The sequence below is a fragment of the Larus michahellis genome, chromosome 9 (genome assembly GCF_964199755.1).
Source record: "Larus michahellis chromosome 9, bLarMic1.1, whole genome shotgun sequence".
NCBI classification, from domain to species: domain Eukaryota; kingdom Metazoa; phylum Chordata; class Aves; order Charadriiformes; family Laridae; genus Larus; species Larus michahellis.
Window position 1 is genome coordinate 12,393,535 of NC_133904.1, and position 23,627 is coordinate 12,417,161.

Genomic DNA, 23,627 nt, shown 5'->3' on the forward strand with positions numbered 1-23,627 from the left:
GATGTCTGGCAGGAAACAGGAGAAAGTTAACAGGGGCAGCTATGTATTAAACTGATGTGGATTATACATTCCCAGGACCGTATCTTTGGGGCTAGTTTATTTCAATCTGTCTAACATTTTCTAATAAGTTACAATATTTTTGAAAATAGGGGAGATAAAGATGACAAATCTATGAGTAATTTTATTTAATCATGAAATTCTTATGAAGGACTTCAAGGCATTCCATCGCACTAAAAATGTAGATATCCTCTGTCACAGGCCAAGCCCTGGCTGGTGCCTGCAGACAGGCACGATGAACTTTTGAGATGGGCACCACTGATGTGTATGCCACATAATGTGCGTGTATTTTGACCTCAGCCATTCTGTTGCCCCTCTCACTGTAAAGCGCAGAACTAAATTGTGCAGAAATCTGTGAATTGAGGTTCTGGACACTTCTGAAATCTTATGTGCATAAATATGTGGCCCACACCCCTGAACTCATGCCACACCTAGTTATATCCCTCTTGTTTGTGTCACGGAAAAGCTGCAGTGACCTCTCTAATGGGACTGTGCAGTTCGGAATAAGGTTACTTCTGCTTGCTGCAGCTACATTTATGCTAATCTATATGCAGTGCCAACACAATTTTGGCCCTGTGTGTTTGACTTGTACTTTCCAGTTTTCCCTTCTCTTGTAATGTGTTCATAATTTCAACAGATCTGCTATGGAACCACATATTAGCTTTATTTTTCATACAATTGTACTAAATCCAGTCCTTTTGAAATCAGATAACATCCATTCAGACTGAAGACATTTCAGGGATTTCACATCCATATTCAATCTAAATAAGGGAAAGCAGGTTAAATAAAATCCAGGTTCTCTGAAGAGAAAAAGGAACCATTATTATTGTGTGGAGAAGTCAGAAAAAATTAAAACGGAGGGGAGGGCAAGTTTATTTCAAAAAGTAAATAGAATACTGCTGCCCACAGTTCGACTTTGTCTGTCTGGCCGGAAGTTAAATTAGTATCACAGCTGAGATTTTTAAAGATACAAAGGAGGAAAATGAAAGCCAAAAGGTGGGATTTTGAAACAAGACGTTGTGACTCAGGAGCATGACTTCTATTTTTTTTAATTACTTTTTTTTTTTTTTTAAGTCAGTACAGTGCCATGAAGTCTGGCTGATTACTGTTATTCAAGCAGAGCATATTGCTGTAGCTGGAGTCGCAGCAGCAGTGTGGCTGTGTCGAGGGTGCTGAGGCAGTGCTAGGGCTCTGTGCCTCCCAGCACAGCAGTTATCTCCGGGACAGCACTGCTCTGGCTCCGCTGCTGCACCCCCCGACCCAGTTCAGTCAGCCCAGGGATTTTTACATAATGCTCTGCGATGTGGTACAGATATACCCTTTGGCATTCCCGAAGCTTCCTACTTGTGGCTTCCAGGGAAATTGCCTCTTGGCCTTTTGTACAGACATAATACTTTGCTTTTCAGACTACAAGACACTTTACAGCTGGCTCTCTGGGATTTGTAAAAGGAGATTTGAAGGCGTCATCTCCTTCAGCTTGTGTCCCTGTGTTGAAACCGATCCTAGTGTGAAGCCCAAGAGTTTGAGAAATTGGGTTTCACCAGCAGGAGCTGGTACTCCCTGGGGAAACGGGGGAAGAAGCGCAGGCGTTTGGGTTGGAGAGTGGCAAGTGCTCCCTCTGCTCCCGAAGAACAGGGAGCAGCAGACACGGGGCAGCCCCCGGGGACTGTGAGCCAGGCCTCCGCGCTCTGCTATTGCAGTGCCACTCCTCCTCCTTCAGTCTCTTTTCTCTAGCGGTTACTAAGCCATAGCAACACTTTTGCAGCTAAGTGACGACACACATGTTGTTGTGCAAAAATAGCTGTGAGGCCAAAAACTGGGGCCTCTTGAAAATGTTTGTCTTGAGCTTCCTACCTAGCCTGTGATATCATCTTTGTTGTTTCATTTTCTCGAGTGAAAAAATTAAAAGCAAAGAGAGAGAAATAAGTGGGGAAAAAAACTTTTCAAATTTATGAATGTATCAGCAGGTAATTAATAATTTCTCCTGAGACATTAATTATGGCTATGAGACTCCCTTGAGTTGAATCCCCAGCTTAAGGTCATTGGTGCTGATCTTAACTGGAGTGACAAGTTAATCATTCCCATCAGTAATGACTATGCAGTTCCCTGTGCCTCTCCATGAGGCCCCCGCCATGCACATTGCGCTCTGCTCCTCTGCGGCTCCTGCATCTCGGCGCTGGGGGGCTGTGCACTGTATAGACTTGCCAAGGGGGAAGTGATTTTGGGTGCCCAGCTTCAGATACTTTAAAGGAACCTGGGTTTTGGCAGGCTGTCTTCTCTGCACACCGTTCCCCAGATGTTTTGGAAAAACAAAGCAATAGCAGTTAGATGTTTAATGTCTGTAACAATAATAACTATGTGATTTCTTGCAGAAAATATTTAGAGTACTGTACTTAATCATACTTTGCATAGAGTAATTACAAAATTAGTGTCTGTCTTCGTAAGCAAGTATCATAATATTATGATGGGTGAAGAATGGATTTAGGCATATTTACTTTAATTTCTGTGTAGACAAATTATTATGGCTGTTCTTGAGAAATGAATTAAAAGTGGGTGTTTTTTCCTTTTTTACATGATAGATGTGGATGAATGCCAAGCCATCCCTGGGATCTGTCAAGGGGGAAATTGCATTAATACTGTTGGATCTTTTGAGTGCAAATGCCCAGCTGGACACAAGTTTAATGAAGTGACACAAAAATGTGACGGTAAGAACTTTTAGAACTTTCTTCTGAAAGTAAAGACTGGGGGGGGGAGAAGTTGTCTTTTTGGGGCTAACTTTGTTTAGAAGTTTGTAACAAACTTTCCAGTCTCTTTTGCACTTGTATCTGCAAATAGCATTCTTCACAACAAATACAAATAACAGTCCTTTCTCCTTCTAAACGAGAAAATCTTAAATAATGGCCCTGCAGCTCTTTCCAGCCTTTTATTCACGTAATATTTTAAAGACTTAAAGGTACATCTGAAACAAATTAAACATTAAAAGTATTTTTAACCGATATGTTGCTTTAGAAATGCTTGAGGCACACGTATCGGTGTGGTTCTTTTAACCAAAAAGTTTATATGACTGGAAGGTTCAACACATTCCCGCCTGCTCAGGTAAACTGTATTTAACATTAGTGGGAGTTCAGCACTGCTGAGTGAAGACTGCAGGACTATACTCTGAACTCATCCTTACAGTTGCAGATGTTAAAGAAGGACAATCATTTTACCTTATTGGTCATCCTATTTTGGAAGTACAACAGGTGCTAGATATTAGTGTGGAAATTTGCAGTGCGTGATTATGGAATCTTATTAATTTTTAACTGTGATTTCATAGTATTTTTTTCTCTCCCTATAATATAATAATTGGGCATAGGCGTCTCCTTTGCTTTAAGAGTATTTTGGATACATAAGGAACATAGTACTGAAATGTGTCAATTGCACAACTTTGATTCATCTTCTTTACTGTGAAGTCCAGGTAGTTTTTAAGCTCTTACAACTGATTTTCCTTTCAGTCATTAGGCAAAAATTTAACTAATTTGAGCAGACAAGTTTCGTAAGTGGTTAGTGATTTTTGGAGTGCTGACTTTCAATATCATAAAAATGTGTGACTGTGAGAGTAAGGTGTCTATGCACCACCCTTTCTTGCATCAGGTGCCTTTAAGGTAGCACTCAGAATTTTTTAGTCATTTTGGCAGAAGTTTTTCAAAAGAAAAATCCCTATTTCAAGTATAAATTCATCATTTAATTGCAGGTTAAGGAAAGCTATTTCAGAAGAGTTTGTACACAGCATGGTTTTCGTATTGACTGCCAAGGATTTTGGCAGAAAGTCACACAACTTTAGGGTGCAACAACATTGCAAGTGTTTCCTTCTGTGGATGAAATACCAAGAACATGGTGAAGAAGACAGACTGAACATGTGCCTTGTTAAGTATTAGTACTTGAAAGACTGAGAACTGTAGGCTTGCACAGGCTTCATTATATAAACATTCCTATGGTATTTTTTCAGTTGCTGAATCATGTAAAAAAACCAAAGACAAACCAAACATAAATCCCATAGAACAAAAAACCCCAAATAACCACCACCTTCAGAGCCTGCACTTGGTAGTAGTTGAGGGACTAGACCCTAAAACCTGGGAGAGCTTGGTTCTTTCCCAAGTCCTGTCACAAATTTACACAATCTTGTGAAATCCCTTTGGAGTGATCGCATGGTTATGAAGATAGGATGAAGTTTCCTTTCTATATTCCATACCAGTAAATTTTTTAACCTCAGCAGACAGAGACTTGCTTCCATTGCATCTCCATATTGCATGTACCAAGCAGTTTTATTTCAAGGTGTGTAGGTATTAATAGAATTCAAAGAATTAGAAGTAGTACGTTTATACCAGTGGCATGAAATAGGATAGTGATTCAACAGTTAAGAGCATAGTCACGTAACAACAGAATCTCCATTCTGCTTTTTTAAATTATCCCTTTGGGTTTTAAGTTGAAATCTCCAATATAAGACAAGGTATTTGCCTTATAGTAATTAGCTGTAATTAATTCTAATACATAATAATTAATATCTGATCATGTGCATGGTTTAACTTCCTATCCAGCAAGTAGGACTGCTGGCAGCTATAATGTAGCCTTGATCACTGGTTCAGTAGAACTGGGTGCTACCTGCTGCATTACCACTACTGTTTTTTCAGTGGGTCCCCATTAAAGTAAGATCATGATAGACCAGTGAGACGACGCAACAAGGTGGGAAATGAGGTGTGTTGGCTGAAGTTCTCTTTATTAGCATAGCTGGTGGAAAACTATTTTAAGTGTTACATTTTTTCACTGCTTCATGTCACCATTCCTCTTCCAGTTGCATTAATCTGAGGTAAATACTTTTTTGTGGTAATTGCGGGGAATGTTTTTTCCTGGAGTGACAGGAAAAATTAGTGACATCTGCAAGCACATCACATATACTTACCTTTATAAAACTCGCATACTTAACAATGACAATGTTGCTTATATGAATGTCAACACTAATATAAATAGTGAAATACTGTTTGGGTTAGCCTCAACCCTAAAATAAAGAATGATGATTTTGCTTTTAAAAAGGTCGGACTCTATATAAACAGTGGCAACACTGACTTTAAGATAAACATTGGTGAATATGAGTTAGAAAATGCTTGAATCAGATCCATTTACGACTGCATTTTTCTCTGTTAATTAAGGGCTCTATTCAGACCAAAATTCAATTTCCACATTTTTTGTCACTGAGACTTTTGGGACTCCTGCGGAGTATAATCCTGGAGCAGAACCCAGAAGTCTCTTAGCAGCGCTCCCAGAGCACTTGGACTTGAGGCTTTGGCAACACCCTTGAAGTAGCATCGAACAAAAAGTCACACCCCTCTCTCACACCCGAGCGAGGAATGCGACCCACATCACGACAACTCGCAAGATGTTGGGGCGGAATGTGTGCACAGGGGGCCCAAGGCCCGGCACCGCTTGGGATGGGTTGGTCTGTGAGGTCTGGTTATCTGTATGCCACCCCACTCCCTCCACTCCCTTCCTGCAAAGGCAAGGGGTCACAAAGGTGTTAGAGCATCCAGTGCTTTACCTGGGGGACGAGGAATTGATAATTTTTATATTACTGAATTTTTGTATTACCGACTTCACAGGAGAAGTAGAACAGTGATCCTCTCTGCTTGCTAAAACGCTCATTAACGGTCCTGTGGGACTTTGGGTGTTCCCCCATCTGTTGGGGCCAAATTCCAATTCAGGCATTACATTTAAATTCCTCCAATCGTTTTTAATGACTAGGATATTATTCACTCCTTGCATTGGCGTGTTGGGTGGTGTTGCAGTATTTAGTCTCAGAAGTTTTTGTGGTTGGTGAAATCATTATTACAGCCATGTGTCTATCTGTTCGTAGATCTCTGGAGGAGAGGTTGGATAGAGTCCTGTGATGCCATTATTTCTGGCTGGATTCTCCCTGTCAGGAGAGCAACTGGGTGATTTTAGATAGCTGTGACAGGCAGTTGTCATTGATCGTTCTAGAGAATAAGCTCTCTTTCTGCTCTGCTTTGGTGGTTCTTCTTGTAGGTACCGTGGAAAAAAGGGAGCTGTTTTTAAGCTCAGCTGGACTCCAGGTTCCTAGAGTATGAGAGCAGTGCTAAGTAGATGCAGCTGCATTGTTAAGACAGTCACTGGAAACCAAGGGGAAAGTAACTACACATCACAGGCAGGCTACTGATGGTAATTAGGGAGCAATTGGGGCTGGCATAGGTTGTTATTCACATGACTTCCTAGCTGTGAAAGAAACGCTTCAAGTTCCTTCTGTTTGTGTATGCAGCTATTATCAGGCATATGAACGTATTTGCTAGGTTTTTTTTCTGCAGACTTTGAAAATTTTTCTGCATTGTGTCTATGATCATGATTTAGTATATAGGTTGAGATTCATTAGTGAAGAAAATCACGACACGGACTTTTATTTTAAAATTGCTGACAAAATCTGAGGGGAATTATGGACATTGCCTGACTTCTGCAGTAGATATTACAATTTCTGTCTAGAAATCTGTTGAAACTTCAGAGCATTCACTTATTGGAGAAAGCCAGGAAAGGTAATTTTTGTTGCCTGCAGTCATCCTGCTTTGAGCTATAATCCTGTCAGATTGCATTAGTTAAACAGTGCCTAGCTGCTCAGTGCTTTTATATGGGGGATTTCCAAGAAAAAACCCAGTGCAGTAAAGAGGACGGGCAATTCAGTAGGTGTTATGCTTCCCTTTGAGTCAGTATTGAACCATTGCCTTAGGATGGTGCCAGGAGACACTGTGTTGCTGGAGGTACCGCGGGACATAACAGTTAAGCTTCTGATCACTGTGGTCATTACAGGGCCCATGGCAGTTTTCTTAATTCCGGTGTGCAGAATTCAAACTGGAGGGGTTATGGTTTACTTACTGTTAGTAAATCCCCTCTGCAGTTTAAGATTTTCATACATCATTATTAAGCAGTAAAACAAACTGGCACTTTGCAATTTACAGATACAGTATTTTCTTGGGTTCTGTTTCACTTGTGTTTATTAGATGCCTAACAAAACATCCTGATTCAAAACTGCTGATTATGCCCCTAGTACATAAGTTAGGAGGGGTCTCGGACCACACTGAATTTCATCTTGAATACTAATTATAAAATACCTATTCTCGTGCCAGAACTAATTTAGCTAACCTGCCCCTGCTTCTCTTTTTGCCTTGAAGATATTGATGAATGCAGCACCATTCCTGGAATCTGTGATGGAGGAGAGTGTTCAAACACAGTTAGCAGTTACTTCTGCAAGTGTCCTCCAGGGTTTTATACAGCTCCCGATGGCTTAAAGTGCATAGGTGAGTAGAATCCTGTAAATAATAAGACAGCAGGTGTCATGAACGTTCATCAGTATCTAAAATGGGTACCAGAAACGTATTTCAACTCATGATCTTGAAATCCTTATTTTATATAGAAGTACATTATGTGCCAATATATGTATTCTGAAATGAGTTTTCCATTTGCAGGATGTGTTTCCTCTTTCCCTCTTCTTTGTGACCTTCCCTTTCACTTTTCTTATTACGGTCTTTCTGTTATGCCGTATTTGTTGCCTTAAAATAGACACAACTTGTTTGATACATCCCCTTGATATTCTTGCTGTCATGTTTTGTCTTTGATTTAATCCATGTTATATTCAGCAGTCATTTAGAAAAGCAAATATACTTGACAGAGAAGGTAATCAGCTTTTTTTTCCCCCTCATTCCAAGTGTTACGAACTTAATGCAGATATTTTTCATTAAAGGAAATAGTGTGATAAGCTGGGTGTGGGACATTTGTATCTGCTTTCACGGTGTTGATGATTTGGCAGTGCTGTTCTTTCAGACTTTCACTGTGGCAGAGCAGAACCTGTCTTCCAAAGGCCGGACCAGGAATGAAACCACTCTGTGAATTAAATGACTGCCACTGCACTGCCAAAGCTGTAACAGAGTAGTGTTAGCACTTATTGCTTCTGGGAAGCATACAGCCTGCTCTGAGGCAGATCAAGTATTCAATTAATATCTTTTTTTCTCATTTTTACGCAGTAATTTCTTTTTTCACTGCCAGTGCTGATTTTTGAGTAATTCTTGTCAAATGAGAATTAAATAAAAGGTTTATTTGCTGAGTTTTGGCTTGTTTATTTAAAGGCTCATACACAGGGCCAGCAGTGGGGTTCAAGAGAGCACCCTGTGTTTTGTACCTTTGGTAGAAAATCATTTGGGAAAAAAATTGTAAAAAAAAACCCAACCCTTCACAGTGAAAAGTACCAAATGATATTAACTTATCCAAGAGATCTGGAAGTAGTTTGAGTTATGATTCATTTTGAATGGTACCATTCTATTTCTGCAGATTGTAAGAAATGAACTGTATTTCTTCCATTATCAAGAACAGGATTTTGGTAGATTGGATGCATACTATACGCTTGAAATGCAAGTGGGAATTGCTTTTATTGCTTCAGATTAATAGCTCCGAAATGACTGTGAATCATTAAATCATTAATTGCTGCTTGTACTGAATATTTATGAAGGAGATTCACCTTTCTGTAACAAAAAATTTCTAGAGATGCACAATTTCCATTTGCTTTTTACTTTTCATAGTCATTGCTCAGTCAGGACTGCCCAACATTCACCTCCATGTTATGTTCTTGCAGTTTTCCAGCCTTTTTTATCCACTGTATTTGTAGGCTGAAATAGTTCAGCTAAAGAATTAGGTATTTAAATGATGACAGGCTGTGTTAAGTAATACGCCAGACTATGAGCCATCATTAAAATTTTGGCTTTGTGTCCAAGGCAAAACGTGCTAAATAGGAAGCACTATTAATTATGTGCAGATATTTTGGATTCATGTCTAATATGCAGACTGCATACTTGCCATATTAACAAGGACAGAGCCCAAATCTGTATTTGAGCTGGGCAAAACATGTAATCTTGATTTAATTACAACATGCCTGTCTTAAGTGAAAAGTGTTAGCTGAACGTGTCTATTCTGTTAGAGATGAGGAAGTGCTTCTGAGAAATGTATCCCTTATGGGACTCAAACTAAGCAGCACTGGAGCCAAACATCCAAAGGAAGAACCGGGAGTTCTATTATTACAAACCTTAAAAATTAGAATAGACAAAGCAAAGATAATATCTCCTAGAGCTGAAGAGCAGGACACCTCAACCCAAGTACATGAAGACTGCTATGAAGAAAGCTGCTAGTCTCTACTTCCAACCGCCATAAATTTGTTTGGTCAGTGTTACTGTGTTACTTTTTGATGGCTGCTTTTTTTTTTGGGAGGGGGGTGTGTGTGTGTACATTTTTCTTGAAAGCTATTTTCGTGGTGATGGTGATTTTTTGCCTTTTCAAAATGCAATTTTTTTTTAGTGAAAAATATAAAAATATTAAAAGCTGAAACAGTAAAATAGTTGTTTCCTGCTGTTCTTGCTCTTATTTTTGTGTTTCACCATTTGGAACAGAAAATGAAAGAGGAAAAAAGGAATCACTTCTGATTAGGTATATGGAAGGATTTGGTGTTTTTCTCACAAACTTACTGTCGTCTTCTGAAAATGATGCGGCTTTTGGTTAAGCTCTTACACCTGTAGAAGACAAAGATGTTTGTTGTGTGTTTACCTTTTTATGGCACATTGTGTGCATTCACAGATCCCATGTAGATTCTTTTTCCACTTCTGCCCATTACTCCTTTTAAATGTTTCAAAACTGGGTACTGACCAAAACCGAGAAGGATGAATTACAGAGCATGAGGATAGGGTCTGTTAGAGGACTTCCTTCCTTACCATCCACCCCACCATCACACCAAGTATCTGAATATCTCTCCACCCCATATGAAGACCAAAATTATAACAGATGCAGCGGGGAACAGTTAGCCTTAGAGCTTCATTTGATTTTTAAAATGATTAAGGAATGTATGCATTTGGCAGTTTAGTTGCATACCAGGAGAAAATGGAGGACCAGTGATAAATCTGAGTAGATTTTTTTTTTTTTCTCCATTTCAGATTTCCATTATATGATAATATGAGTGAACTAACTAAAGTTCGGAAGCAAAGACCAACTGACTCTTTCAGCTGTACTGCCAGTAATATCCGTGTTCAGACTTCCAACTAATAAAAGGCAGAACCATCACAGACTCTCCCAACATATCACTATATATCAATTTCCTCAAAATAATAAGAAACTTCCCTGCTTATTTTTATGTCCACTAGAATAGCTAGTAAACTCTGGAAAGCACTGTTACTAGACAGATGAATGCACCAGCCCTGGATAACTGAGATACTGTTTCTTCAGGGAATGGTGTCTGCTATTGTAAGGTTATATCTGCAACTTTTCCTCCATATTTTGAGAGGAAATGTTCACGTATGTTAGAAAGAAACTTGGTTTGGCTTATCATGCAGCATCAAATCACACCACAGCTTATATTGCGTTTGACATGACGTGACATATTGTGAAACAATTGCTCAGAGCTTCAGATTGTATCACAGGATATTTTTTTAATTTTTTTTTTCTATTTTGCTCCCATCCACATTTTCTCTCCCTTCTCTAAGCTGGGGGATCTCTGGGCAACGCTGTTAGAGCTGAGTGTATGAATTCTGGGTACAAGATGTTCTTTGTACAGCACGAGCTTACTCTTTTCAGACAGGAAGCCAGCACATCTCCATAAACAATGTGATGGCACCAGTTAAAGCTGTGTTCCTCTTTCTTTGCCTGCAAGCCTATATCTTGTCAAATCACTACATACTTCAGCTGGGGAAGCCATGACTAATGAAAAATGAATTAATGCTTTGAGAGCTGCAATACTGTGAGTTTATTGGTGTACATCAGTGGCTTTCAAATCAAAGCTTAAACAGAATTGATCTGGTACTATCTTTAATAGAGATGTCACTGCAATTTTTCTTTGGGGGCACAGAAGCATATTTTATTATATACTGAATAGACGTTCCTATTCTATTTTTGCCTCCATTAATTCATTGCTGTTCCATATTTCACTGCAGCTTTCTTACAGGAGGTATTATACCTGAATCCAAAGCAGCCCAAATATTATCTAGATTTTTCTGGTTTTCTGCCTTTTGTTTTCTGATTTTTTGTAATGTTGCAAGAGCTATGTCATCGATAATGTAATCAATCAAGAACAACGGGACCTTTCCTTTTTGTGAAAGTCAGATTCCTCATCGGACTGATGATTACATATCCATTTCTTTCTCTCGCTAGATGTGCGTCCTGGATACTGCTTCTCTTCTCTGACCAACGGGCGCTGCGGCGGTCAGCTCCCCCAGCCTTTGTCCAAAATGCAGTGCTGCTGTGACAGCGGCCGATGCTGGTCTTCTGGTGCAGCCACCGCTCCTGAAATGTGCCCGATCAGATCCACCGGTATGAATCCACCTGTATTCTTATGAGCATGGTTGAACACTGAATTAGGCAGTGATTTTCTTTTGTCAGTAATGTTTTCGTTAAAGAACTGCACAGAATGGTTGAGGCTGGAGGAGCCTTGGGAGATCGTTCAGTCCAACCCCCCTGATCAAAGCAGTGCCTCCTATGGCGGGTTGTTCAGGACCCCCAGGAGGCTAGGGCAAGCAGACATAAACAAAGGATTTCATCTGTTGCTAATTAATGTTTTTTAGCCTGGTTATTCCAACACTACCTGATTCAGATTTCGTTTTCAACATCCTCTTCAGGCTCAAGTGACTTCCTCCAGAGCCTTCTAATAGATCCCTATTCCCTCTGCAGTTTCATTCTCATGGGAAAACTGGGGTTTCCTTCCTCCTATGTCTAGCTTTGAGGTGCCATTTATTTCCTGAAGTTTGACAGAACCTTATTTCTCTCTGCTACCAAAATGTGCTGTACTTTATCGCCTCCCTGTGTATTGAGATCCCCAGATAATGTAAGATTTGACTTTAGAGATGGTGAGCAGATTGTGAAACTAAGTGTGAGGGAGTGGAAGAAAGATGTTTTTGAGATTGTTTAGGACTGGAGACCTAATGAAATGCTTTAGAAAAGAAGAATGCAAGAAACTTAAGGATTGATGGGAGGAGATCAAGGGAGGTGCGGAGTTTAGGGAGGAATGGGGGTTGTAACACTGTAGCAGTGTAACTCTGAAGAAATTGTCAGAGGTCATGTATGGGAGTGTTTATTATTCTTGTTTCTAATCCTTTGAGTGAAACTGCGTAATACTGGAGCAGAGATCTATGATCAGAACTCTTGGAAGACTCTTCCTGGTTCTGTCAGTATCTCATTAATAATATCTAAACATGTTAAATGTCCAAGACTGGCTAGGATAATGCTAACAAAATAATCTATTGAGGCTCATCTGAAATAGGAAGACAAGGAGAAAGCTTTCAGTCTTAACAAAGTCTCTATTTTCTTTACATACTTTCTAATTATTCATATCTTACTAGTGAATAAACTGGGTGGAAAAGTGAAGTAATTTGGCCAAGGGCACAGACTGAGACGTGGTGGAGAAGAAGCTAAAACCCAGGCCTTCCTAACTCATAAATCCATGCAAGGTCTTCCAGATCATGGTTACGTGCCACTTTTTGGTTTTTTTTTTGTTGTCCCCCCCCCGACTTGGAATATAAATTGAGACTATAAATTACTCTTTTCAAAGTGCTTTGAAATTCTTTGAAAGGACTTATGTGTATGTAATGTATTGCTGTCATTATTTAATCAAGTTCAGTTATTCCTCAATGTGTCCTGAAAAAGCAAGATGAGGAATTCAGAGCTGTCAGTGGCCCAAAGTCTCTCTAACTCTGAAATGGAAATTTACTGCAATATAAAGTGGAGCACTAGATGCATAATGTAACCAAGCAGTTGCATTTTCAGTGTGGGCAGCAGACCCAGATGTTACTATAAAATAGGCTGTTTATTGCTAGAAATTATACATGGAGATTAAAGTTGCAGTAAAAAGGGCTTGCACTGTATTTCTTTGCATAACATGGCAATAATTGTTTATGTGCAATGACGGCGTTTACCATTGACACTATAAATACTTTAAGAGTGGTATCTCAGGCATCCAGCCGTGCGTGTGTTCAGTTCTCACCTCAGCAGTCCCTTCGTGTGTGCTCATTCCATTCAACTGATGGGCAGCCCCAAGGCCACGACTTCTTTTTGCATGGAAAGCCTAGGCTCCTGGTGGATTGGCTTTGGATAATTGGGTATTACCAAACTAGAGTGAAAAAGAAATACAGTATTGTTTCTTTTGCAAAGCCTGATCAGTGTGTTGTAGAGAAAGTGTGATTAGAGAAGTGACTATTAAAACCACCATCGTTAGCAAACATTTGCATATTGGAATTTGTGTACGTACATACAGACACTGTTTCTTCTGAATGTCTCTGTTTTATCACAGGTAGACCACTCATTGAGAGTAGATTCAGATTACAACTGAATACGAAAAAGAGAAAGCTAGGAAAAAAACCCCAAATAAACAAAATGCAATACATAATATAATAAAATCTTCTTGGGAATGACTTAAAGACTAAAATCATTTTAAGGAACAATAGAGGGAGATGCAGTGACACATGAAACAAACAGATCACCTAAGAGCATTAAAATAAATGCAAAGATCATAATTAGGAAAAGCAGAACTTTAGGCTACCGTGTTTACTTAACAAATCCTTTGTGATTCAGGAAGAGCTTCTAATGTGTTTTACAGGTGGAAATAGAAGTGAGATGAAAGTGTTGAAGGCTGAAATATCCACCTTAGTTCTCCCAACACTGAATTTATTTTTCAGTTCTCATTTTTTGTATTGTTTCAGGAATTCATGCATCTCTGTAGCATTTTGTTTTTATTATATAATTCCTCTCCCCTGTTGTGTCATAAACTTTAAAATTTTGAAGTTCAAAGATACTGGCTGTACAAATAGTTATTTGTGTACACACCAATTGTGGACATGAATTAGGTCAGCTGGAAATGTGGTGTTTAATTGTGATACTCTGCGTGCATTCTTTGGATCACAAGTTCCAAACCCACACTTCCCAAAGACAAAAGAATCAGGAGCAGGAGGAAAAGTGGGGCAGTAGGGCAGATGCCACGAATGAAGATAAACAGTAGGAGGATGCATAACACTCAGCATAGACTGTGCTTACAGCAAAATAGATCACTTTCCCATCGTCTGGGGAAGAATGAACTCGGTGTGGATCTGACTCGGTTTCTCTTTGTCTATGCTCCTTAAGCCTCATTGGGTTTCTGCTTTTATTGGCAAAGTTCATATTCACAGGGAAATCATGTTAGTATATTCGTTCTCTAATTGGTTTTGCCTCATTGCTTATATTTATATTTCTTTGTTTTAGGAGGTTAGCTTTTAAGAAATCCAGTTGAAACGGGGCTTTTTTCCCTGTTCAGTATTTTTCTAACTCTGTGGCAAGCTTTGTATTAAATTAACTTGGGATCAAGTCCAAAAGTCCTTCTTTAGGTAAACTTCCCACTGAGTTCATCAAAGATTTTGCCTGAAAGAAGGGTAAATAGATTAAGATCAGGTCTCCGCCTCACTGTTCAATTTCATATCCAGAATGTTGGTTATTTTATTGTTTTATTAGCAGTCTTCTGACAGGTAGTATTGATATCCTCCTATGGATTAATGACTTGATTCACACAACAAAGCTTGTTACTATGAAGAAAACATACAGGCTCAGATTTTCCAGATTATTTAAGGTTTGTTATTGCTAATCTGAAACACTGTGAAAAGGGTGAGAGCTGGATTAAATGGAAAGGCTACAAGTCTAAAGCAGCATTCATGTGTTCGTGTTTCAGATGAGTATCGCAAATTGTGCACAGTAGCTGCTCTGCTGCCAGCAAGACCTGAGCTTCCTCCAAGTCGTCCTGAGGTCATCCCTCCACCACTCCTTCCTGGTGTTTACCCTCCTCAACAGCCAGAAATAGTTTATCCATCTCGGGCTCCACCACCTCATGGTAAGAAAGAAGTAGTAACCTTTCCTTGCACCATTTTCATTTAGCTTCTTTAAAAACATGTATTTCTCAGAAGCAATGGTGCTCCCTTCAGCTGTTGGTATCTTTTGCTTACTTTATGTGGACATACAGTCCATGGGTATCCCTCTAATCATAGCTTGGTACCATGTATCTTACAGCAAGTGTATCTCATTGGTGGTGAGATCTTATTCCCTATTTAGACAGGATTCAAAAATTACATCCTCACTCTCTGTACTGAGGCCCTTCTATTGTAGTAGTTAAATTACTGTTATTTTAAGGCTATTGTGAGCTTTGCTGCATGTCGATATTGAGGAACGTGAATAGCTCTTTGACTAGGTTATGATAGTTACTAAAGAGCTTGGTTGGGAGAAAGCAGCTTCTTTCAGGTTGTTTTCTTCACTCTCACTTGGCCAGGTGTGGAATGTACTGATAAAAATACTAGTCTGCTGGACACTGAGGCTGACCCAATGCGGAGAAAGAACTTATTCAGTGATGCGCATTGGTAGGTTAGGTTTCTCTAGAGCAAGGAGGAAGCCAGAGCAGAATAACGATGTATTCCTTATTCTGTCCCTTGCTCAGGGGATTTACAACGTGCCTACGTAGTCTGCAGTAGGCATGTGCCACTTGAAATCATTTGGCATAGCCACACGCTCTTTTGCAAGTAAACACAAGCTCCTTTCGCCCATGCTCTGTGCAGATGCAAGCAGGCTCTGCTTGCACTGGCACCAGCTGAAACTATTTAGTCTTGGTTCAGCACCAAGCTGAGCTAATAAGCCTAAGAGGCAAAGTATCTTAACTCGGGCCTGACACTACACTGACGTAGCTGCACAGCTTCTGGTCAGCTGGGAGTACGGACAGAGCCAGCTCACGTCTGCCTGCCAAAGACCGTATAGGCACACCTTCCAGCGTTATCCCTGCCCCCTTCTCCCCCTGCTATCTATGAAAATGAAGAACCGAACCAGTCTGCCTGCTCTTTGCTACTATAGGATTTGAGTAGAGTCCCTGCAGTGCCACGTACCCACATTGCCTCTAGATAGGAGCAGACTTGGTCCCTTTTTGTCCTGTAGAAGAAGAAAACAGGATCAGACTTGCCACAATAAAAAAAAAAAGAGTGGTTGCTAGCTGTTTTCAGCCAAATCTCTAAGAGTCAAAGTGCCATTTTCTTTCTCCCAATGCTGATTTTACTATGTAATTCTCATTATGATGGAAGATAACAGTTGACTTTTAATGGAAAATGCTGCACAAGTTGCAGATTACCAAAAATTATTATTGTGAACTATTAAAACGTTTTTCCAACTCTATTATTTCAGTGATCTTGCCGGTGAACTTCACTGACTATTGCCAACTGTTCCGACATCTCTGCCTTAATGGGCGCTGTATTCCCACTCCTGGGAGCTACCGCTGCGAGTGCAACAAAGGATTCCAACTGGATGTTAGAGGGGAATGCATTGGTATGTGGTTTTCTGCTGTAAATCAAAGTGGGGAATTTTGTTTTAAAGAAGAAAAATTCTTTTCCACACAATGTAATAACTCTGAGTTCTTAAATAAAACAACCCCCCCTCCAAAAAACCCCCACCCCAAACAGTAAATATGCTTTCAAGAACTAATTGCTTTCAACTGCAAACTTATTTTTGCAGCAGTTTTGCCTTTAAGTCGGTATTTAACAAATCTTCTGACTTGCTGCAAAATTATACAGAAGTAAGGGTTTCTTATTTTACTAACCTGTGACTATAATGTGCTCGTTAGTGATTGCAAATGACCTCTTTAAAATGCTACCAGCTCTTTGAGTATGCAAATGACGTATTGTTAAAAAAAAAAACAACCCCAAAACAATCATGATCTCCGATTTAGTAAGATTTACAAGTCCTCTTTCAGTCCATCAGGAGTATCTTGTTGCGCTCTTGAGCCCTTTAATTTTTGGAACTCAGCCAGAGCTTGATGGTAGGAGCAACGATTAGCTGTCTCTTACATGCAAGATTTTGCTTCTGTCAAAATCTATGTCTCCAGTGGGGCTGGGAATGTGGAGGTGTGGGATTAAGGTGTCTACCTCTCACACATGCGAGAGTGTTGAGTACTCCTTTCCCCCAGCTCCTGCTTAGCTTAGAACATGGGATCCTTTTACTGGGGATTCAGTGGTGTCCCCTTTCAGACTGAAGCATGCTATTTCTCCAACTACAAAACAATAAAATACCCCTGCAGACCCGAATACCTTTCAACCAATGTCTTAATAAAAATATATTGTCTGTTTTTTGCAGATGTTGATGAATGTGAAAAGAATCCATGCATCAGTGGAGACTGTGTGAACACCCAGGGATCCTATATATGCCAGTGTCGTATAGGATATCAGAGCACAGCAACTAGAACTGAGTGCCGAGGTAAATTATGGTTTTGCAGCCATTTTTGTACTATTGTATACATACCAGGAGAGAAAATAGTTTTGGGCAAAATTTAACAGGTATATTAAATATGAGGGTTTTTTAAAGAAGAATAAATTGGATATGGCAGTAAAAATTATTAACCTGCCTGAACTGGCTGTTCACAGACTGGGTCATGAAGAAAGACATTTTGTCTTGTACTGAAAGTATCTTGGCACCATTTGTGACTTTGAAGTGGAAGAGACATCTTTTTCTTTTTTGTAAACTATTGAGAAATTTTTTCTTTTGCTTTTTGAGGATCTCTCATGGACAATTAAACATCCGTACTTTGGAGAAACCCTTTACCTATACAAGACTGTTAAAAGATTAAGAGAGGTGGAGGGAAAGATAAGTCTTCTACTGGGTAAATATAAGAGTACAGTGCCCATATGTTGTCCCTGCCCACTGTCAGAGAAAGAATATAAATTACAGCAATGAAAACTTAAATAAGGTATGGAAAAGTAGTGAAGCACTGGGAAGGGCTAGGTGGAGAAGCTGTAGAATCCCCATTATTGGTGTTTTGAAGACCAGGCTCAACAATATTCCTGATGGTCTTCATCCTGTCTTCCTATAGGAGTGGGGAACGTGTAGCTCCTCAGTGGCCAGCCCTCTGTCAGAGTTCTGTGGCTCCCAAAATGTTCTAGGGTGGGAATTTGACTGCAAAGGTGGATGCAGTCCTTTATAGTTAAGTCATAATGAGAAAATTCTGGCAGGAGTAGGAATGACTACTTTGATATTCCATAAGAAATGAAGCATCTAAATGAAACAGGATGTTTGAGTGCTCAGAGTCCCAGCTTGTCTTCATATTTTGCTTTCTGCACTAGGAGGAGGGTTCCTTAACCACGCACTCATTCGGAAGCAGAGAGTTTCTAAAAAGCCAGGAGAAAGCTATCTGTATTTGCGTGAGCTTTTTTTTCGTCCCTTTGTGAATCAGAAAGGTATTTGCGGTGCAGAAGCTTACTCCAGTCCAGGAGGACATGCAGAGCCAGCACCACTGCTGCATGTTGCTGGGAGTGTTTGACCTAATTGCTGCCAAACAGCCATGTCGCGGAAGCATCTTCATAGTTCAGCTGACTAGTGGTGAAGGAGTGCTGAAGTGGAGTCTCAGCGGTGATGAATTTACTCATGAGTCATTTTTGTCACACGCTTTTAATTTGACTGATTCATTACACAAACACATGGTTGTCAGAAGCCCAGTAGCTTAATGGCATTAAAGTGTGGTCACTTAGCAGTTCCTTAGCAGTCTATGGGAACTGTGCTTGCTTGACAGGCAGTTCAGAAAATACTACAATGTGCAGAATCTTAGTTTTCTAAAGGAATTTTTAGGACCAGTTTAGGGAAAAGAAAAAGGCTAGTGGGGTGCACTTGGCAAAATACGCATATAGCACTGGTGCCTGCCAAAATCAGCATTTGCTGTAAAATTACTTCGCATGACTACTTTGTATGTTGAGGTTTTATTTTTTTCATACACAGATGTGTCTGTGCTGATACGCTTTTGCAAATGTATTCCTTACGTCCATTCTTGAAAAATGAAGTCTCCATAATGACCAGATGTTTATCTATTCCTTGCTCTGAGGTTCCAGGGCAGGGTTTTTTTCTGCATGAGGAGTCTGATGACTGATTAAACATTGCAGTCTGTATTGCAAGCTACTGATGCAACTGTCGTTAGGATCCCATATAATTCTAGTAGGAGTTTGGCTGAATCAATATGTTAATTGGAGACATAGATGAATAAAGTTGTCACATTATGATTAGTAATCAAAACAAACAATGCTTTTCAGTTGCAGAAGAGGGGATCTAAAATGGACCTCAAAAAAGAGTGAAATTTTATGAGGATTACCTGTGAATGGATGGGAGTTAAAGCTTTTAAGAGCTAAGTGCTTACTATAATCTACCTGATGTTTCTGAAAGGAGGAGGTCAGAACTTACATGGAGATGGCAGCAATTATGGACATTTCAGTGTGAGCGGAGCTTTGTTTTTGCGAGTTTCTCTGAAGGGGGAAAAAATAATCCACAATGTTATTTCATAATTTGAAAATTAGAAATGTAACATAAACTAGCGGTGGGTCTCCGGTCAGCTGCGTGTACATAAAGAACAACAAGATTCTGGTGTTAATTTTCTGCACCATGATTTAGATGACATCAGATGCATAAAAGTACAAATCCAAATGAACTCTAAAAATTAAGAGGCCAGAAAAAATCTTGAGGTGCTGTAGCATTTCTGCTACAGGAAGAAAGCTGGCGGAGTAGCTGAAGACAGGCTCAGGTACAACCAAGTGCCACAAAAGTCGGGAGAAAGGGACTGAGCAGAGAGAAAACCCACTTTTATGCGTTGCTGATCGATAATGCTTTTTTATCAAATGAGGGGAGGTTCCTCAAGCCTGTACGCTTTTGCTGGAAGTCAAGAGGGCTGCAGGCTGCCACTGGAGTGAGCTGTCACTTGAGCAGCTCTTACCTCTGCTGGCCTGGTTGCTGCTTGCAAATTGGTTGTTTTCAGGGATTACTTAGCAGCTTCCCAGAGCTACTGCACTGCTAAGGCGGCAAATAGGGATTCACAATTTCGCGAGGCGTCTGTTCCCCCTCAGATAGGTGCCTAGAGACCAGGGGCGTTTGGGAGGACACCCTGTGCTCCGCTTCTTCCTGAAGCGCAGCAACACGATTCTGCGGAGAGGGCCTGGGGAAGGGCACCCCCAGCATATTTGGGAAGACAGCATGGTTGCACGGTTGCATAGATAGGTCTGCATGGACTGGTCGAGATCTCTGCAAGCAGAGTCCCCTGTGTGCAGGAATCTCTGGGAGATGGTCCAGGCCTTGATGGAGAACACTGAGCAATCTGAAAAATGTCTAGACAGTCTGTCTCAGCATCTCCTCTCCCCTCGTTCAGAGGAGAGGGAGAGCTGCCAGCCTAGTGTGATATCACTATTCAGGTCCTCCAAAGCACTTGCCAAGCACCTCCTGCAGAGAGAGGGAAACGAGGAGCTGATGTTTCAAATATAAAATAAGCAGGAGAAATATATTCTGAGGTGGGAAAGTCTCGAACTTTCCTGTTATCTTATAAAGCAGCAGCAAAAGACAAGCTTCCGCTGTTTTTCCTTCAGTAGTTAGCTATTGTTAAGTTAAACTTCAGTAAAAATATTTTCATGATGAACAAAAATGCAAAAAAACAATTGGAAGGGTCTGATTCTTGTTAGAGCGAGCTGCAGGGTAATGTTCACTGAAATTCTTTCACAGCAACTTGAAATTCTAAAGCTGATGAACTTTTTCCACCCCCATAACATTCAGTTATGGAAATCACAATAAATCATTTTTCAGGTGAATATAGTTTCCATGGAGGGTTAAAAATCTAGGGCAAGGGGAAATGGGAAAAATTCCTCTTGAGTATGAAAAGGAAAAAACCCAAAATGTTATTTTTCTTCTTGGTTGACTTTCAGACATTGACGAATGTTTACAGAATGGCCGTATCTGTAATAATGGACGATGCATAAATACAGATGGCAGTTTTCACTGTGTGTGTAATGCTGGCTTTCAAGTGGCAGCTGATGGGAAAAACTGTGAAGGTAAGACTTTTCTGAAGTTACCCCGTATCAGTAATTACAGTTGCAAGGGGTTATTCACATCAATGAAAAAGAAAAGGACCTCTGCTGGGGGGGAGGGATGGAAGGAACAAGGAATCAAATTTCTAAATACCTTTTGCTGTATTGAGGAGGGCAAGTAAACTGTCTTTTGCAGCCAGTTCTGGAGCCTTGGCTTGGCAATCCTCAACGGGATGTCTGTCCAGCAGGAGAAATAGCACATACCACTATCGCAAAATGCAGTTTCTTTGATGGGAGTGGTACGTTTTAAACCAGAACACAAGTCACATGCTGCCTGATTTTACTGTGTGTTTAACAGCATGCTTTATGGGATCTTACTGGGTGACTAGCAATGTGTTTTATGTAGATGCAGTCTGGTCTGACCCATAAAAACTGTTTTAAGAAAAATTTGTAAACATAATTGATGTGTTCCTACCTCCCAGACCTTTAGTAAAGGGGGGAAAAAAGAAGAATGTTCTTTATCATGCTTCCCAAGGTCCTTGGGAATGTTCCCAATGATCTATTCATACGTTAAAGGAATTTCAAGCACTGTTCTTAGAAACATTTTTGGCAGAATATTATCTCAGTGATTCAGCTCAAAGACTTAATGCCAAAATTCCTGGTTGGGATAGATACACGATTTTTTTTTTTAAATCATAAATTATTTTTGTCTGACTTAGCCTGTAAGTAAAAAGAAAACACACCATGTCTAGAAGTGTAATTTCTGTCCAAGACAGCTGCAATATTAAGGAAAATAGCACGATTCCGAATATATTGTAATGTCATTATGATCCAGTGATTTTATGTGCTAGTAGTGATTCTGTTAATCCTTGGTAGAGACAGACATTTTAAGACTTTGTTTTTCCTTACTCTTTTTTAGATACAGTTTAGCACTATAAGCTGCTTTTTAAATATCTTACTATGGAACTATATTGACTAAGTATATTTTAAAATGAATATATTTTGGAAAAAAAACTCGATTCTGATTTCTTCCTTTCCCACTAAATACCATGTGCTAATAGTAATAAGAACCAGGACATCGGCAGTCTGGTAAAACATTTTTAATTCCATTGCATGTGTTGCCAGAATGTCTGTTGCATCCACTTATGAAACAGTTTCATCTCTGGCAGTGTAATGCCTTAAGTTTTGTTCTTAGGAATACATGTGCACACACACTAATCAGTATAGACCATGGCATTGTGCCATACCTTAATGTAACTGTGTATAGTCCTTTAGATGAAACTGGTAAATAGTGCTGAGTTTTTTGGATGTAATGTCCAAAACTAATTTCATTTGCGCCAGGACGAAATAAAGGCTAAGCGGATATAAAAGCTTACTCAAATCAAGCACAGAATTCTCTGTACTTGCCTTTTTTTTTTTTTTTTTCCTGCGAGTAACTGTGCAGGGTTCAGACAAGCGGTGTCTGGGACCTCCACCTTTTCCTATTTGAATCCTTCATGCTATGCCATTAGGTCAGAAGCTAGTATGAAGCTATGATTAGTAAGTACCCTCCTATGTGACCTGTCATGCTGAATTCAGAGAAGGAGTAAGTTTTATTTTAAATGGAAGTTGATGTCGAAAGTGCCCACAGAATGCGTGCTTGAGCACAGTGCTGGGAAGTCTCCCACATATAAATCTTAGACTCAGACAGTGGAGGTTACAAAAGTTTTCACTCCAAACACAAATGCCCACTGCTCACTTTTCAGGTGTTAGTAACATCAAATTGTGTTTACCATTCCAACTGGGAGGCTGCTTCTAACCTAGCTTCTATGTACATGAAGATTGCGAAGCCTCTTCAATTACATACCTTTCTCACTTTTTTTAGGGTTTTTACCAACTGGCAGTTCTTAAGCTGTCCAGTTTCTCATCTGTTTTTCATTCTCCTCCTCCTTTTTGGATGCATACCTTTATATGCTAACGATTCAGTATGAAAAAACAGAGTCATTGCTTTGACACATCCTCTAGGACAGTGCAGTATGTCCCATCATATGTTTCTGATTATCGTATACCTCTGACAACTGAGAAAGAAATTAAGGTTTATCTTACAGATCTATCTAGTAAGAGTTCTTTTACTGAAACATGAGCATTATGTCTATTATGTACATTTTCAGATATGGATGAATGCAGCATAAGGAACATGTGCCTCAATGGAATGTGCATCAATGAAGATGGCAGTTTTAAATGCATTTGTAAACCAGGGTTCCAGTTAGCATCTGATGGACGCTATTGCAGAGGTGAGCGCAATAAGTTACGGGTTCCCAAAGCTTGTGAGTCATATCCCTCTGGTAGCTTCAAGAATCGCCTTATTTCCTTACAGTGATCCTTGGGGAGAAGCAGCACTGGGCAGAGTTCTCGTCAGATATGCTTTTTTAATCAGTTAGAATGACTTGTCATTGTGCAAGATGGTACTCAGTCTTCTCCACAGTGTTGAGCAACCGCCCGAACTAGCCAGTGGGAAATATTCTTTGATCAAGGACTGTGTGATCTGACCTAGTTAAACTCCACGGTTTTTTGCCTGTGAGGTCTTCTGCAGTTTGGTTCCAGTATATCTCACTTTTTGTGTTTGGCCTTTTAAGGTTTTCTGCCTTTGGCCACCCAAACATCCTGGCTCATTGCTCAAAAACGGGTTTTTCTCCCGTTCCTGTCTGGGTGTTC

At 40.0% G+C, this 23,627-nt stretch overlaps 1 protein-coding gene across 1 annotated transcript in view; it reads left to right on the top strand.

Moving 5' to 3' along the window:
• Window positions 1-23,627, top strand: part of FBN1 (fibrillin 1) — a 155,620-nt gene that overhangs the window by 55,709 nt on the left and 76,284 nt on the right. The window contains exons 8-15 of the mRNA XM_074600026.1: window positions 2,637-2,762; window positions 7,266-7,391; window positions 11,275-11,433; window positions 14,810-14,968; window positions 16,297-16,437; window positions 17,242-17,361; window positions 20,832-20,957; window positions 23,084-23,206. Coding sequence (XP_074456127.1) covers window positions 2,637-2,762; window positions 7,266-7,391; window positions 11,275-11,433; window positions 14,810-14,968; window positions 16,297-16,437; window positions 17,242-17,361; window positions 20,832-20,957; window positions 23,084-23,206 — 1,080 coding nt within the window. The remainder of the gene's footprint in view (window positions 1-2,636; window positions 2,763-7,265; window positions 7,392-11,274; window positions 11,434-14,809; window positions 14,969-16,296; window positions 16,438-17,241; window positions 17,362-20,831; window positions 20,958-23,083; window positions 23,207-23,627) is intronic.